Source organism: Cherax quadricarinatus, chromosome 31, assembly GCF_038502225.1.
Source record: "Cherax quadricarinatus isolate ZL_2023a chromosome 31, ASM3850222v1, whole genome shotgun sequence".
Lineage (NCBI taxonomy): Eukaryota > Metazoa > Arthropoda > Malacostraca > Decapoda > Parastacidae > Cherax > Cherax quadricarinatus.
Window position 1 is genome coordinate 32,757,444 of NC_091322.1, and position 18,830 is coordinate 32,776,273.

The following is an 18,830-nucleotide window of genomic DNA, read 5'->3' on the forward strand; positions in this document are numbered from 1 at the left end:
GAAAAAATATGTCAAGAAAATGAAAACATTACCTTTCAAAGAAGTTAAAACCTTTTGATTCTGGGGCCTAAGAGGCCAGCTGACTATATTATTTTATAATATCTATCAAATATTTGTTGATCTTCATCTGAATTCTTGAAATATTTTCACTATACTCATAGGTTCTTAATTACGTTTCGTGTATTTCGCTGTTTTCTCGGAAGTAAGTTGACAAGCAGTAGCAGAGTTAAATTTATTAAAGTTTATTTTATGTCTTCATGGAGAGCATATAAATCTGTAGGGGAAGGAAGGCGGGGTAGGGGTCATCCTCGAAAAGGTTGGAGGGAGGGGGCGAGGGGCTTGGGCTTCCAGCAGATGTCCATGTGTGCATTAGATAGGAGTGAATGGAGACAAATGCTTATTGAGACCTGACGAGCTGTTGGAGTGTGAGCAGGGTAATATTTAGTGAAGGGATTCAGGGAAACCGGTTATTTTTATATACCCAGACTTGAGTTCTGGAAATGAAGTACAATGCCTGCATTTTAACCCTTTGACTGTCACAACCCCAAATCCTGAGGTGTCTCCAGGTGCCGTAAAATATTTGAAAAAAAAAAATTATTTTTTTATTATGAAATGATCGAGAATCTTTTCCCAATGGTAATGACACCAAAAGTATGAAATTTTATGGAAAACTTAGGGAATTGCGCTCTCGCGAAGTTAGCGACATTGGCGACATTTACGCATCGGCAATTTCGCCCACTTTGAGCCCTATTTTCGGTCATTTCCCTTGTTCAGTCTACCAAACTTGTAGCTATTTCTTTGGAACTCCATATGTTCTATCGACTGAGTACAAGAAACTGCCCATTTACCAATTTCAACTACCCATTAAAGTGATCAGAAATTGGCAATTTGGCCAATTTCATGCAAATTAAAAAAATATGTCAGTTTCAAAATAGGGTCCAGAATGAACAGTGCAGACATTCCTGGCACTAAAATAACATTTTCTTTGTTCATCAGTCACATCTCCAGGCCCCTGTTATAATCCTCTTGTTTTCTATTTTGAATTTTTATTCACACAAAAAATAGAATATTTACTGTTCTGGAGACTACTGCAATATTGTAATTGTATAAATAACGTCAACCCATTCACGATTGCATATTAGAATGGCTAGTTGGACATTTATTTGACAATAACTTCATTTGTTTACTCCTGAACATAGACAAAAATTGAACATTTCTGCCACTCTGAGCTCCATTTCAAGATCCTTTTTATAGTAAAACCAATCAAAATCACCTTTATTTCTATAATATGTTTTCCATTCTGTTAAAAGAGACCAAGAAAACAAGAATACAACTATAAATACTATACGAAAATGCACCTCAAAGTCGGTATTTTAATCCAAAAACGTGGTCGGAGTTTTTTTTTTTCTCATTATGCACTGTGCGCTGCGGGATTTTTTTTATACTGCGCACAGTGACCACACAGACACATTCTGTCATATGTGGGCCTACCAGCTTCCTCCTGCTTGATTTGAAGCCACTAGAATTTTTGAGTATATATATGTCAAACACATTGGCTCGTAAGACGTATACGTACAACCAAATCAGTCAAAGGGTTAAAGGAGGGGTTTGGGATATTGGCAGTTTGGAGGGGTGTGTAATAGGACGGTATGTATATAATTGGGACCCTGATATTATATTCTATAGGGAGTTTATAATATTATTTCAGGTCACTGTTTATATTGTATCTTTATATATGCTTCTAAACTGTTGTATCTGGGCACCTCTGCAAAAACAGTGATTGCGTGAGTGAGGTGAAGGTGTTGAATGATGAAAGTGGTTGGTGCAATTATTTAATAAATGTATGGAAGAGGGTAAGGTACCTTGGGATTGGCAGAGAGCATGCATAGTTCCTTTGTATAAAGGCAAAGGGGACAAAAGAGAGTGCAGAAATTATAGGGGGATAAGTCTGTTGAGTATACCTGGTAAAGTGTATGGTAGAGTTATTATTGAAAGAATTAAGAGTAAGATGGAGAATAGGATAGCAGATGAACAAGGAGGCTTTAGGAAAGGTAGGGGGTGTGTGGACCAGGTGTTTACAGTGAAACATATAAGTGAACAGTATTTAGATAAGGCTAAAGAGGTCTTTGTGGCATTTATGGATTTGGAAAAGGCATATGACAGGGTGGATAGGGGGGCAATGTGGCAGATGTTGCAGGTGTATGGTGTAGGAGGTAGGTTACTGAAAGCAGTGGAGAGTTTTTACGAGGATAGTGAGGCTCAAGTTAGAGTATGTAGGAAAGAGGGAGATTATTTCCCAGTAAAAGTAGGCCTTAGACAAGGATGTGTGATGTCACCGTGGTTGTTTAATATATTTATAGATGGGGTTGTAAGAGAAGTAAATGTGAGGGTCTTGGCAAGAGGCATGGAGTTAAAAGATAAAGAATCACACATAAAGTGGGAGTTGTCACAGTTGCTCTTTGCTGATGACACTGTGCTCTTGGGAGATTCTGAAGAGAAGTTGCAGAGGTTGGTGGATGAATTTGGTAGGGTATGCAAAAGAAGAAAATTAAAAGTGAATACAGGAAAGAGTAAGGTTATGAGGATAACAAAAAGATTAGGTGATGAAAGATTGAATATCAGATTGGAGGGAGAGAGTATGGAGGAGGTAAATGTATTCAGATATTTGGGAGTGGACGTGTCAACGGATGGGTCTATGAAAGATGAGGTGAATCATAGAATTGATGAGGGGAAAAGGGTGAGTGGTGCACTTAGGAGTCTGTGGAGACAAAGAACTTTGTCCTTGGAGGCAAGGAGGGGAATGTATGAGAGTATAGTTTTACCAACGCTCTTATATGGGTGTGAAGCATGGGTGATGAATGTTGCAGCGAGGAGAAGGCTGGAGGCAGTGGAGATGTCATGTCTGAGGGCAATGTGTGGTGTGAATATAATGCAGAGAATTCGTAGTTTGGAAGTTAGGAGGAGGTGCGGGATTACCAAAACTGTTGTCCAGAGGGCTGAGGAAGGGTTGTTGAGGTGGTTCGGACATGTAGAGAGAATGGAGTGAAACAGAATGACTTCAAGAGTGTATCAGTCTGTATTGGAAGGAAGGCGGGGTAGGGGTCGGCTTAGGAAAGGTTGGAGGGAGGGGGTAAAGGAGGTTTTGTGTCCGAGGGGCTTAGACTTCCAGCGGGCATGCGTGAGCGTGTTTGATAGGAGTGAATGGAGACAAATGGCTTTTAATACTTGATGTGCTGTTGGAGTGTGAGCAAAGTAACATTTATGAAGGGATTCAGGGAAACCGGCAGACATAACATCACATGACTTCCTGGAGGCAGTGGAGATGCCGTATCTAAGGACAATGTGGGGTGTAAATATGCAGAAAATTCGTAGGGTGAAATTTAGGTGTGGAGTTACTGAAAGTATTATTCAGAGGGCTGAGAAGGGATTGTTGAGGTAGTTTGGTCATTTAGGGAGGATGGAGCAAAATAGAATGACTTGGAGGGTGTATAAATCTGTAGTGGAGGGGAGGAGGGATAAGGGTCGTCTTAGAAAAGGATGGAGGGAGGGGATGAAAGAGGTTTTGTGTGCATGGGTCTTGGACATACATCGGTTATGTGTGAGCATGTTAGATAGGAGTGAGTGGAAATGAATGGTTCTTGGGACTTGACAAGCTGTTGAAGTGTGAGCAAGGTAATATTTTGTGGAGTGATTCAGGGAAACCTGTTAGCCAGACGTGAATCCTGGAGGTGGGAAGTACAATGCCTGCACTTTAACCCTTAACCCTTTCAGGGTCCAAGGCCAAAATCTGAAGTGGTGCCCCAGTGTCCAAGAATTTAAAAAAAAAAAAAATTTTATTTTTTCTTATGAAATGGTAGAGAATCTTTTTGTGAAGGTAATAAAACAAAAAGTACGAAATTTGATGGAAAATTGACGAAATTATGCTCTCGCGAATTTTGATATGTCAGCAATATTTACGAATCAGCGATTTTGCCGACTTTGACTCCCATTTTAGGCCAATTACATTATTCCAGTCGACCAAATTCTTAGCTATTTCACTAGTATTACAGTGGACCCCCGCATAGCGACTTTAATCCGTGCAAGAGGGCTGATTGTTATGCGAAATGTTCGGTATGCGAATTAATTTTCCCCATAAGAAATAATGGAAATCAAATTAATCCATGCAAGACACCCAAAAGTATGAAAAAAAAATTTTACCACATGAAATATATATTTTCCTACACACAAAGAGAAGGATACATGCACAATAGTAGAGTAGTACATGCACAGTATATATTGTGCATGTACTAGTCTACTAAATGAAGAATAAATGACACTTACCTTTATTGAAGATGCAGCAATGACTGATGAGACACTGTCCTGGGAGTGCCTTTTCCTCCTGAGTACTGTAGGTCCTGTTTGGCATTTTCTTCCAGAACAGGCCTTATCACACTGTGTATGCCACTACAATTCTTAAATCTCTCAAACCAACCTTTGCTGGCTTTAAATTCACCAATATGAGCACTAGTTCCAGGCATTTTTCCCTGTTCACCTGGGTGTTAGTCGACTGGTGTGGGTTGCATCCTGGGAGACAAGATTAAGGACCCCAATGGAAATAAGTTAGACAGTCTTCGATGACACTGACTTTTATGGGTTATCCTGGGTGGCAAATCCTCTGGGGTTAATTGTTTCTTGGTATTCTCATTAAGCCACACCAACAACGGTGCTACAGCAGCAGCAGGAGCTGACGGTGGTACAGCAGCAACAGACGATGCTACAGCAGCAGCAGATGATGCTACAGCAGCAACAGACGATGCTACAGCAGCAGCAGACGATGCTACAGCAGCAGCAGACGATGCTACAGCAGCAGCAGACGATGCTACAGCAGCAGCAGACGGTACTACAGCAGCAGGAGCAGCTGACGGTGGTACAACAGCAGCAGCAGCTGTACCACCAATAGTAGCGATGGTTGATTGGGGTTTATTATACAACCTGGCCAGCTCGGAGACATGCACTCCACTTTCATACTTATCAATGATCTTTTTCTTCATCTCTATAGTAATTCTCACCCTTATTGCTGTAGGGTTGACACTAGAAGCTTTCTTGGGGCCCATGGTCACTTATTTTCCAGAAAAAATCACCAAAAACACTGTAATACGTAATACGAAGTGTTCCGATTGTATGCTTGGATGTTACCGCGGAGGCTGGCTGGTAAACAATGCCACCAGCGGAACATGTGAGCGTGGCTCAGGCCGCACATTGGACGCGTCTCGGACGAAGAGCGGTGAGCGGGTTTTTGGGCGGTATGCGAGGCAAAATTTTTGCGAAAAAAGCGAGCGGTATGCGGATTGTACGGTATGCGATGCATGCAGTATGCGGGGGTCCACTGTACTTCTATTCTATCGATTGAGCACAAGAAATTGCCAAGTCAACTGTTTCAACTACAAAATAAAGTGATCAGAAATTGGTAATTTGGCCAATTTAACACAAAGTTCAAAATATTCCAATTTCAAAATAGGGTCCAGAATAAACAATGTAGGTATTCCTGGCACTAAACTAACATTTCCTCTGTTCATTAGTTACATTTTCAGACTTTACAAATAAATTCCATTTTGATTTTTTATTCACATAATGAATTTTTATTCACACCAAAAAATAGAAGATTTACTGTTATGCAATATTGTAATAATTGTATAAATATCATCACCACATTTGTGAATGTATATTAGACCCACCAGCTGGCGTGTATTAGACGTGTGAGGTCATTTGTTTACTCTGAACATCGGCAAAAATTTAACATTTCCGCTACTTTGAGCTCAGTTTCAAGCCATTTCCATTGCTAAAACCAATCAAAATCATCTCTATTTCTGTAATATGCCTTCCATTCTATCAAATGAGACCAAGAAATCGCAAATACAACTATAAAAATCATACGAAAAAACACTGCAAAGTCGCTGTTTTAATCGAAAATCACGGTCTCAGTTTTTTTTCTCTCATTATACACAGTGTGCTGCAGGATTTGTTTTATGTGGTGCACACATACCACATAGATGTATTCTCTCATATCTAGGCCCAAATTTACCACTCACAGTTTATCAGTGAGCTGAGCTCATGGCGTAGATCTACGGTTTGGACCCTGAACGTAAAGCCGTAGATCTATGGGACAGACCCTGAAAGGGTTAAACTGTCCAAATGTTGATCTACGTTTTTTCAGTATTTGAAAGTATGTAAAAAAAAAAAAAAAGTAATCTATTTTTTTTTTTTTTACATTTGAAAACGTGTAAAAAACTTTGATCTACTTTTTTTTTTTGTTATATTTGAAAATATGTAGGTAGTAGGCTTGTAGACAGCAACCACCCAGGGAGGTACTACCGTCCTGCCAAGTGAGTGTAAAATGAAAACCTGTAATTGTTTTATGTGATGGTAGGATTGCTGGTGTCCATTTTTCTGTCTCATGAACATGCAAGGTTTCAGGTACGTCTTGCTACTTCTACTTACACGTCGGTCACGTTACACATATATGTACGAGCATATATATACACACCCCTCTGGGCTTTCTTTTATTTTCTTGCTAGTTCTTGTTTTTGTTTATTTCCTCTTATCTCCATGGGGAAGTGGAACAGAATTCTCTCTCCGTAAACTATGCGTGTTGTAAGAGGCGACTAAAATGCCAGGAGCAAGGGTCTAGTAACCCCTTCTCCTGTATAAATTACTAAATTTAAAAAGAGAAACTTTCGTTTTTCTTTTTGGGCCACCCTGCCTTGGTGGGATATGGCTGGTTTGTTGAAAAAACAAAAAATTGAAAATATGTAAAAAAAAAAGTAGGTCTACTTTTGGAGCACTACACATGTGAACATAGATCTGCTTGGACAGTTTAAGGGTTAAAGGTTGGGTTTTGGGATATTGGCTGTTTGGAGTGACATCTGAACTGTCGTATCTGATTGCCTCTTCAGAGACAGTGATTATGTGTGAATGATGGTGAAAGTTTTTCTTTCTTATTTGGGTCACCCTGCCTTAGTGGGAGACGGCCGAAGTGTTGAAAAGAAGACTCTTCTTTTTGTTGTTTTTTACATGGTCAAATTTACAGGCTAGGAGCTGTAATCATGCCTCTGCTTATATTACAACTCACTCCTATGTGAGGTACACTACCACCTTTCCTAAGGTTTCATGCCTACATATTTGAGCCAAGTTTTCCTACCACAGCATAAATGTCTTCTTGATTTAAAAGTACACTGTTGTACTACTCTACCATGTTTTAGTTCTAAGGAGTTCACGTAATGAGCATGAATTACAAGTTTAAGTGTTTTTATCTTAGTATGTCTGTAATTTGGGAGTGTTAGTTCAGACTGTCTGTACATACTATGTTAGGCAAAATATGTTTTCTTCATTTTAATGCATTAGTTCTCCTGTAGACTGGAACTATTTCTAACAGTGACCAATCACTTTAAAAAAAATTAAGCCCTCATGAGCAGTTTTATTCTATTCTGCATTTTGCATAGTCACCTACAAAGCCTGCTATTTTTTTTTTTTTTTTTTTTTTAGCCTGACGTACTGTTAGGAATCTGCCTAGTTAAGTGGCGTATGTATTTGATTGCAACCTGCTGCACCAATTTGCATGTTTTTATGAAGAGATGACTGAACATTTTTTTTTTTATGTTATTCTCCAGGGTTATTACCTAGATCTCAGCAATGAGAGTGGCTACTCTCACCGCTGGGCAACGGCGACCAGTGCATATAAGGTAGTAGGTTGGTAGACAGCAACCACCCAGGGAGGTACTACCGTCCTGCCAGGTGAGTGTAAAACGAAAGCCTGTAATTGTTTTACATGATGGTAGGATTGCTGGTGTCTTTTGTCTGTCTCATAAATATGCAAGATTACAGGTATGTCTTGCTACTTCTACTTACACTTAGGTCACACTACACATACATGTACACGTTTATTTATACACACTCATCTGAGTTTTCTTTGATTTTATCTTAATAGTTCTTGGTCTAATTACTTTTCCTTTTTTATCCATGGGGAAGTGGAATAAGAATCTTTACTCCGTAAGCCATGCGTGTTGTAAAAGTCAACTAAAATGCCGGGAACAATGGGCTAGTAACCCCTTTTCCTGTAAAGATTACTAAAAAGAATAAGAAGAAAATTGTCAAAGTGGGAAGTCTGAATGTGTGTGGATGTTGTGCAAATGATAAGAAAGAGATGATTGTGGATGTTATGAATGAGAAGAAGTTGGATGTCCTGGCTTTAAGTGAAGCAAAGCTGAAGGGGGTGGGAGAGTTTCAGTGGAGAGGAATAATGGGATTAGATCAGGGGTTTCAAATAGAGTTAGAGCTAAAGAAGGAGTAGCAATAATGTTGAAGGATAAAATATGGCAGGAGAAGAGGGACTATAAATGCATTAATTCCAGGATTATGTGGAGTAAAATAAAGGTTGGATGTGAAAAGTGGGTTATAGTAAGTGTATATGCACCTGGAGAAGAGAGAAGTGTAGAAGAGAGAGATTTTGAGAAATGTTGAGTGAATGCATGGGGAGTTTTGAACCAAGTGTGAGAGTACTTGTGGTTGGGGATTTCAATGCTAAAGTTGGTAAAAATGTTGTGGAGGGAGTAGTAGGTAAATTTGGGGTGCCAGGGGTAAATGTAAGTGGGGAGCCTTTAATTGAGCTATGTGTAGAAAGAGATTTGGTAATAAGTAATACATATTTTATGAAAAAGAGGATTAATAAATATACAAGGTATGATGTAGCACTTAATGAAAGTAGTTTGTTAGATTATGTATTGGTGGATAAAAGGTTGATGGGTAGGCTCCAGGATGTACATGTTTATAGAGGGGCAACTGATATATCAGATCATTATTTAGTTGTAGCTACAGTTAGAGTAAGAGGTAGATGGGACAAGAGGAAGGTGGCAACAACAAGTAGGAGGGAAGTGAAAGTGTATAAACTAAGGGAGGAGGAAGTTCGGGTGAGATATAAGCGACTATTGGCAGAAAGGGGCTAGTGCAAAGATGAGTAGTGGGGGGGTTAAAGAGGGTTGGATGAGTTTTAGAATGCGGGGCAGAAGTTTGTGGTTATAGGAGGGTGGGGGCAGGAGGAAAGAGGAGTGATTGGTGGAATGATGAAGTAAAGGGTGTGATAAAAGAGAAAAAGTTAGCTTATGAGAGGTTTTTACAAAGCAGAAGTGTTATAAGAAGAGCAGAGTATATGGAGAATAAAAGAAAGGTGAAGAGAGTGGTGAGAGAGTGCAAAAGGAGAGCAGATGATAGAATGAGAGAGGCACTGTCAAGAAATTTTAATGAAAATAAGAAATAATTTTTGAGTGAGTTAAACAAGTTAAGAAATCCTAGGGAACGTATGGATTTGTCAGTTAAAAACAGAGTAAGGGAGTTAGTAGATGGGGAGAGGGAGGTATTAGGTACATGGCGAGAATATTTTGAGGAACTTTTAAATGTTGAGGAAGAAAGGGAGGCGGTAATTTCATGCACTGGCCAGGGAGGTATACCATCTTTTAGGAGTGAAGAAGAGCAGAATATAAGTGTGGGGGAGGGACATGAGGCATTACGTAGGATGAAAAGGGGTAAAGCAGCTGGAACTGATGGGATCATGACAGAAATGTTAAAAGCAGGGGGGATATAGTGTTAGGGTGGTTGGTACTTTTGTTTAATAAATGTATGAAAGAGGGGAAGGTACCTAGGGATTGGCAGAGAGCATGTATAGTCCCTTTATATAAAGGGAAGGGGGACAAAAGAGATTGTAAAAATTATAGAGGAATAAGTTTACTGAGTATACCAGGAAAAGTGTACAGTAGGGTTATAATTGAAAAAAATTGAGGTAAGACAGAATGTAGGATTGCAGATGAGCAAGGAGGTTTCAGAGTAGGTAGGGGATGTGTAGATAAAGTGTTTACATTGAAATATATGTGAACAGTATTTAGATAAAGGTAGGAAAGTTTTTATTGCATTTATGGATTTAGAAAAGGCATATGATAGAGTGGATAGAGGAGCAATGTGGCAGATGTTGCAAGTATATGGAATAGGTGGTAAGTTACTAAATGCTGTAAAGAGTCTTTATGAGGATAGTGAGGCTCAGGTTAGGGTGTGTAGAAGAGAGGGAGACTACTTCCCGATAAAAGTAGGTCTTAGACAGGGATGTGTAATGTCACCATGGTTGTTTAATATATTTATAGATGGGGTTGTAAAAGAAGTAAATGCTAGGGTGTTTGGGAGAGGGGTGGGATTAAATTATGGTGAATCAAATACAAAATGGGAATTGACACAGCTACTTTTTGCTGATGATACTGTGCTTATGGGAGATTCTGAAGAAAAGTTGCAAAGGTTAGTGGATGAGTTTCGGAGTGTGTGTAAAGGTATAAAGTTGAAAGTGAACATAGAAAAGAGTAAGGTGATGAGGGTATCAAATGATTTAGATAAAGAAAAATTGGATATCAAATTGGGGAGGAGTAGTATGGAAGAAGTGAATGTTTTCAGATACTTGGGAGTTGACGTGTCGGCGGATGGATTTATGAAGGATGAGGTTAATCATAGAATTGATGATGGAAAAAAGGTGAGTGGTGCGTTGAGGTATATGTGGAGTCAAAAAACGTTATCTATGGAGGCAAAGAAGGGAATGTATGAAATTATAGTAGTACCAACACTCTTATATGGGTGTGAAGCTTGGGTTGTGAATGCAGCAGCGAGGAGGCGGTTGGAGGTAGTGGAGATGTCCTGTTTAAGTGCAATGTGTGGTGTAAATATTATGCAGAAAATTAGGAGTGTGGAAATTAGGAGAAGGTGTGGAGTTAATAAAAGTATTAGTCAGAGGGCTGAAGAGGGGTTGTTGAGGTGGTTTGGTCATTTAGAGAGAATGGATCAAAGTAGAATGACATGGAGAGCATTTAAATCTGTAGGAGAAGGAAGGCGGGGTAGGGGTCGTCCTCGAAAAGGTTGGAAGGAAGGGGTAAGGGAAGTTTTGTGGGCGAGGTGCTTGGACTTCCAGCAGGCGTGCATGAGCGTGTTCAATAGGAGTGAATGGAGACGAATGGTATTTGGGACCTGACGATCTGTTGGAGTGTCAGCAGGGTAATATTTAGTGAAGGGATTCAGGGAAACCGGTTATTTTTATATAGCCGGACTTGAGTCCTGTAAATGGGAAGTACAATGCCTGCACTCTGACGGAGGGGTTTCGGGATATTAGCAGTTTGGAGGGATATGTTGCGTATCTTTATACGTATATGCTTTTAAACTGTTGTGTTCTGAGCACCTCTGCAAAAACAGTGATTATGTGTGAGTGAGGTGAAAGTGTTGAATGATGATGAAAGTATTTTCTTTTTTGGGGATTTTCTTTCTTTTCTGGATCACCCTGCTTCGGTGGGAGACAGCTGACTTGTTGAAAAAAAAAATGACTGATCATTTAAATTCTACTTTTAATTCAGCCTGCTGGGTTCTTTGATTAGGAAGAGATGCATATGAAAGCTATTCACATTGCTGATATTGTATGAATATGAAATGGAAACCTCCTAAATGTTATTTGCTGTGAGTATTTCTGGTCTTTTCTTATGTCTTAAATATGTAAGATGACAGATAGATCTTGCATGTCTTTTCTTATATTTGGTATACACTTTTCTTTCCTGTGTGTTTCTTGGTGGTTTTCATTCCGGTAAAATTTCCTTTCCTTTTATGAGGCCTGGTCTAAGACTGAGCTATTGATGTGGTGATCCTTGTAACCATTACAGATATGCTGTACCATGTTCCTGCAAACTAAGCAAGGAAAGTGATTATTTCAATTTTTATGTATATACAGCCTCTCCTCGCTTAACCCTTTGACTGTTTCGGTCGTATATGTACGTCTTAGGAGCCAGTGTTTCAGATGTATATATACTCAATAATTCTAGCGGCTTCAAATCAAGCAGAAGAAAACTGGTAGGCCCACATGTGAGTGAATGGGTCTGTGTGGTCAGTGTGCGCAGTATAAAAAAAATCCTGCAGCACGCAATGCATAATAAGAGAAAAAACTGACCATGTTTTTAGATTAAAATGCCGACTTTGAGGTGTATTTTTGTGTAGTATTTATGGTTGTATTCTCATTTTCTTGGTCTCGTTTGATAGAATGGAAAACATATTACAGAAATAGAGATGATTTTGATTAGTTTCACGATGAAAACGACCTTGAAATTGAGCTCAGAGTAGTGGAAATATTGGATTTTTACCAATGTTCAAGAGTAAGCAAATCACACCACACGTCCAATACATGTCAACTGGGGAGTCTAATATTCTTTCACTAGTGCACTGATATTATTTATACCATTTTTACAATAATGCAGTAGTCTGCATAACTAAATCTTCTATATTTTTGTGTGAATTAAAAATCAAAATAGAAAGCAAGAGGGGCCTGGAGACATGACTAATGAACAGAGGATATGATATTTTAGTGTCAAGAATGTCTGCATTGTTGGTTCTGGACCCCATTTTGAAATTGGCATCTTTTTTAATTTGCGTGAAATTGGCCAAATTGCCAATTTCTGACTACTTTATTGGGTAGTTGAAATTGGTAAATGGGCAGTTTCTTGTACTCAATTGATAGAAAAAGTGGAGTTCTAAAGAAATAGCTATGAGTTTGGTCAACTGGAACAATGGAATTGGCTGAAAATAGGGCTCAAATTCGGCAAAATTGCTGATCGTATATGTCGCCGAGATTGCTAACTTCACGGGAGCGTAATTCTGTAAGTTTTCAATCAAATTTCACACTTTTGGTCTTATTACCATCGGGAAAAGATTCTCTTATCATTTCACAAGAAAAAATAATTTTATATTTTTCCCAAAAAAATTTCAACACCAGGAGACACTTCAGGATCTGGGGTTGCAGCAGTCAAAAGGTTAATGATGGAGTTCCATTCCTAAGACCACGTCGTTAAATGAATTCGTCGCTAAGTGAGGAGCATACTATAATGGTAGTGGGTTTGTGTCAACCATCTTTGATATTGTTTTAATATCACCTTTGCACCATTTATAGCATTTCTGGTATATTTTTAACCCTTTCAGGGTTGGTGCCGTACTAGTACGCATAAATTCTAGCTCCTTCAAATCTAGCGAGAGAAAGCTGGTAGGCCTACATATGAAAGAATGGGTCTTTGTGGTCAGTGTGCACAGTATAAAAAAATCCTGCAGCACACACTGCATAATGAGAAAAAAAAAACTCCGACTGTGTTTTTGCTTTAAAACAGTGACTTTGCAGTGTATTTTTGTATGGTATTTATGGTTGTATTCTAGTTTTCTTGGTCTCATTTTATAGGATGGAAGACATATTACAGAAATTGAGATGATTTTGATTGGTTTCCCAATGAAAAGTACTTATAAAATTGAGCTCAAAGTAGCAGAAATGTTTGATTTTTGCCAAAGTTCAAAACTAAACAAATCATGCCACCGTCCAATACACGTCAACTGGTGAGTAATATTCTTTCACAAGTGCACTGATATTATTTATACCGTTTCTAAACTAATACAGTAGTCTGCATAACAGTAAATCTTCTATTTTTTGTGAGAAAAATTCAAAGTGGAAAGCAAAAGAAATGCAAGAGAGGCCTGGGGTTGTGAGTAATGAACAGAAAAAATTTTATTTTAGTGCCAGGAATGTCTTGTCTTGTTTATTCTGGAAATTGGCATCTTTTGAAATTTGTGTGAAATTGGCAAAATTGCCAATATCTGACCACTTTATTGGATAGTTGAAATCGGTAAAAGGATGGTTTCTTGTACTCATTCGATAGAAAAAATGGAGTTCTAGCAAAATAGTCATGATTTTTGTCGACTGGTACATTGGAATTGGCCAAAAATAGGGCTCAAAGTGGGTGAAATCATCGATGCGTAAACATTGTCGAGACCGCTAACTTTGCGAGAGCATAATTCCTAAGTTTTCCATCAAATTTCATAATTGTGGTGTCATTATGATCGGGAAAAGATTCCCTATCATTTCATAAGAAAAAATAATTTTTTTTTTTTTGTCTCGAAAAATTTCCGACCCTGAGAACAAGTTTAGCAGAGGGCCTGCTGACCTTGAAAGGGTTAAATGTTTATACAGTAGTGTGCTGTATATTGAAAGAAACAGAAGAGAGGAAATCAGCTCTAATATGCATTATTTAGGTATAAATACTGGTCAGAGAGCCTATCGTAAGTCTGAGGTGTTGGCAAACGAGTACGTCACTGAGGAGAGACTGTACTGTGTCTATATTTTAGGGTTTTCTGGACTGTTTGCTGTTCATATTGATTCTTGGGGTGAGGATGTTGCAATTTGAAAGGTCATCTCAACTGTAATGTCAACATGTTTCTGGCAAGACAGTGATTGAATGAGTGAAAGTGTTTCCTTCTTTGTTGGGTCACCCTTAGTGAGAGACAGCAGGAGTGATAAAAAAAATATTCTTGGATCTAGCAGAAAGTTAATGATTGTTCAAGGTCTGTAATTTTGGTAATTGCTTTAATAGTTTTGAAACTGTAGTGTTACTTTTTCAGTAATATCCCACATTAAATTTTACAGGAAAGGGATAGAAGAAAAAAGAAAAGAAAGAAGCGTGGAAAAAGAAAGAGATCAAACCCTAATGATCCATGGGCCCACTCTTCTACATCTTCCAGGTAATTTATGCTAATTGCTGTTACTTTTAATTTGCTGCAGGTAATTACAATATATCAGAGCATTATTTTTATCTTGTTATTCCTTTTTTCTTCTTTTAAATCATATTTTATATGCACTATACACTGCAGACACATACTATAATGTACATGAGACATCTCCTGGTCATATTTCTTCTCATTGGAAGGAAGTTGTGTTATATAATGCTGCAAAACTCGTCAGTTTGTCTGCACGTGTGCTCACACTGTCGTATTTCCGTCTCCAATTTACCCCTGGATTTGCAGTGTTTTTGATAATTTAACTAAAGTACCTTGTACAATGTTATTAACAATGGCTTCTAAAGCAAGTGGTGGTGCCAAGAAGTGTGTGACCTTAACTGTTAAGCAGAAACTTGAAGCTGGAGGCTGGTGTTTCAGTGGCTAAAGGATTGAGGAGTATGGTGTAGCAAAGGTAAATCAGTACATCCACGGTCTTTAAGGAATTGTATGAAAGAGTTGCCAGTTATTTATTACATGGATAAGGAAGGTTGGTTTGACATGGATATATTTTTTTCTTTGGATCATAAACATTTTTATCCCACTCCATCAACTTCTCCCTCACCATCTACCTGTATGTCTCCTACACCATTTGCAGTAGTACTCTGACTCAGAATCATTTGTTCTGGGTCATCACTAGAGCACATGACATGGATATACCATACTATATTGTACATCTTAGGCTCATCTATCCACCAGAAAAGGTAACAATTGCTGTACTGTACTCTTCTGTATTGTACTGTGCTGTACTTTTAACTCTTTTTTTTTTTTTTTTTTCTTTTCAGGTACAGGTAATACTGAATTGTACTCTAGTTTATTTTTAGCATGTCTGGTAGTCCATCAATACAGTGGACTACATCTGTTTCATTGGATGTTTGTCCATGTCCGTTAGTCGATTGATTAACAGACTGCATCCTCTTAATTGAAAGTAAATATAATGGATTTTTTGGTAGAGTGGGTATCCCTTCCCCCTGTTGATCTGTTTTATTTAAAGTTCACTCTACATATACAGTGAACCCTCTCACTAACGGACTAATAGGGTGGAGGGGGCATGACATTACTAGTTGTCTGAAACTTCCAAGTTATGAAATTAATTTTTCATGATCATCCAATTGTCTTCTGAATTACTGGACTTGGTCCACTGTTGAAGACACCCAGACACTTAAGAATATAGGGTATTGCACTAAGAATACAGGTATTGTATTCTGTAGTTCTACAGTACAGTACCGTACCATATAGTAATTTTATCGTGACGTGTAATCTACAGTAATTTTTCTTACCTTTTTGTGGTGGAGAGATGTGGTGTAAACTTCATTGATTGATAGTGGTGACTTAGAATATTTTTTTTGATAGTCATAGGAACTGTAAAGCTTCACTAGCATCTACACTAAACTTAAAAAGCATAATCTTCAAGTTTGTCCTTGCTTCTGTGGATTTCAGACACTGTTTCTTAACACCGCATTTCTTAACTCGTGCCACTGATACAACAGACTCAACCTTCTTTATTACTTCTGGTTTCTCTTTAATACTGAGAACCACACATTTCCCCTTCATATCACCATTTACTTTAGAAGCCATTATTAATTGCACTTAATATATTAATAAAGTCACACAAAACACTAAATCTCCATGGGGAAGTGGAGAAGAATCCTTCCCCTGTAAGCCACGTGTGCCATAAGAGGTGACTAGAATGTGAAGGGTCACTCTGCCACTGTGGGAAATGGCCAATGTGTTAAAAAAAAGTCACTAAATCCAGGAAAAATTAAAGACTGAAGGATGAGTGTATGCATAAGTGAGCATAAAAATAAACATGCGAGTGCTCTACTGCATAGGAACAATGAAAATAAGACAGGTCCTGCAAATAGCCACTATTGACTTGTATGACAAATGTTGGAGTCATCAGGTTTGTTCTGATAACTTCTGAAGACAACCAGACACTATCTCTACAAACAAAATCTGGAATTATGGACTTTTGTTCATTTTGTCCGACACTCCCAATGTTTGTCCAGTCAATTGCCAAAATCTGTTAATGGGAAGTTTTACTGTATAGATTAATCATACACAAAGTGTGAATTCACTTGTAAAAATCTGTGTTTCTTGACAGTCTTTACCAAACATATGAGAGCTTTCTGTACATGCATAAAATGAGCCTATATACTGCATTTGGTAAAAAACTAACAAGAAGGATTTATAATTCACTGGAAACTGTACTGATGACATTATATCATACAGCAGCTGTGATGGGTGAGTAACCTTCAGAGTGAAAGGTGAAATTAGGTGCAAAAAATTAATTGCAAACTGGCATAAATGAAGGTGGAGTTGCAAAAGGAAGGAGGATGGGCCTACTGCTATAATGAAACTGATAAGTTGTAAAGCATGATATTCTTAATGCTACAGTCTCTTGTCTTTCTTATTCTTTTATATGGCTTTTGTGGCTGATGTAACCCTGATTATAATTGTGTCATACAAATGAGATTCCTAGCTTTAGGATTTAGTTTTATAAGAATTTAAATTTTTTTTTATTTTAATTGGCCATAGGTGACCCCAAAAAAATAAAAAAGGAAACCCATTCACAGTCTGCCATTCAGTCACTGTCTTCCCAGAAGTGTGCAAGTATCACAATTCAGATAGCCCTTTAACTATAGCATCCTCACCCTTCCTTCAGAGTGTTGGCACTGCAAGAGGGATGAGGATGTTGCAGTCATTGACATATCAGTTTCATCTGCTTCTTTTGAGCTCTTGCTTTAGATGAACATTTTCTTTCATTTAGAACCATATGTCTTCAAATATTTTTTGTTATATTTAGTTTAAAATTCTTTATAAATTACCTTCTGTCTTGTGCTCCCATAGGTAGCTTTATTAGAAAATAAGATAAACAAATTTATGCAAACCCTCTTGAGACTGGCCAGCTTGTGCTGTTTTTAAATTACTGTCAGACTCCGTGTTCAAAAATATTTTGTAATTATTGTTAACACATTTGTTAAATATAATGTAAATACAGTAGTCCCCCCAAATTTGCGGGGGTTACATTCCAAGACCACTTGCGAATTTGGAAAAACCGTGAATTCTGGACACAATTAACCCTTTGACTGTCGCGGCCGTATATATACGTTTGTGAGGTACCGTGTTTGACGTATATATACTCATAAATTCTAGCGGCTTCAAATCAGGCAGGAGAAAGCTAGTAGGCCCACATGTGAGAGAATGGGTCTGTGTGGTCAGTGTGCACCACATAAAAAAAATCCTGGAGCACGCAGTGCATAATGAGAAAAAAAAAACTCCGACCGTTTTTTTTAATTAAAATGCCGACTTTGTGGTCTATTTTCGTATAGTATTTGTGGTTGTATTCTCGTTTTCTTGGTCTCATTTGATAGAATGGAAACTATATTATAGAAATGGAGGTGATTTTGATTAATTTTACTATAAAAAGAACCTGGAAATGGAGCACAAAGTACAGGAAATGTTTGATTTTTGCCGATGTTCAAAAGTAAACAAATGATGTCATTGTCCAATAAATGTCCAAATAGCCATTCTAATACGCAGTCATGAATGGGTTGATGTAATTTTTACAATTATTACAGTATTGCAGTAGTCTGCATAACAGTAAATCTTCTATTTTTTGTTTGAATAAAATTTCAAAATAAAAAGCAAGAGTAATATCACAGGGACCTGGAGACATGACTGATGAACAAAGAAAATCTTATTTTAGAGCCAGGAATGTCTGCATTGTTCATTCTGGACCTTATTTTGAAATTGTCGTATTTTTTAATTTTCGTGAAATTGGCCAAATTGCAAATTTCTGACCATGTTATTGGGTAGTTGAAATCGGTAAATGGGCAGTTTCTTGTGCTCAATCGATAGAAAAAATAGAGTTCTGAAGAAATAGTTATGAGTTTGGTTGACTGGAATAACGGAATTAGCCGAAAATAGGGCTCAAAGTGGGCGAAATTGCCGATTTTTAAATATCGCCGAAGTCGCTAACTTCGCGAGAGCGTAATTCCGTCAGTTTTCCATCAAATTTTGTTTTTTTTGGTGTCTTTACAATCGGGAAAAGATTCTCTGTCATTTCATAAGAAAAAATAATTTTTTTTTTTTTTCGAATATTTTGCGACACCAGGAGCAACTTCAGGATTGGGCCCTTCGACAGTCAAAGGGTTAAAAAAATGCCTTTTTTTATATATATATTTTAAACCCTAAATATG

The 18,830-nt window shown here is 38.0% G+C and overlaps 1 protein-coding gene across 2 annotated transcripts in view; it reads left to right on the forward strand.

The window, feature by feature from the left end:
• LOC128696362 (microtubule-associated protein futsch) overlaps positions 1-18,830 on the forward strand; it is a 245,210-nt gene that overhangs the window by 48,010 nt on the left and 178,370 nt on the right. For both annotated transcript variants that reach the window (XM_070090322.1, XM_053787606.2), the window contains exon 7: positions 14,501-14,595. In XM_070090322.1, the coding sequence (XP_069946423.1) occupies positions 14,501-14,595 (95 nt within the window). The remainder of the gene's footprint in view (positions 1-14,500; positions 14,596-18,830) is intronic.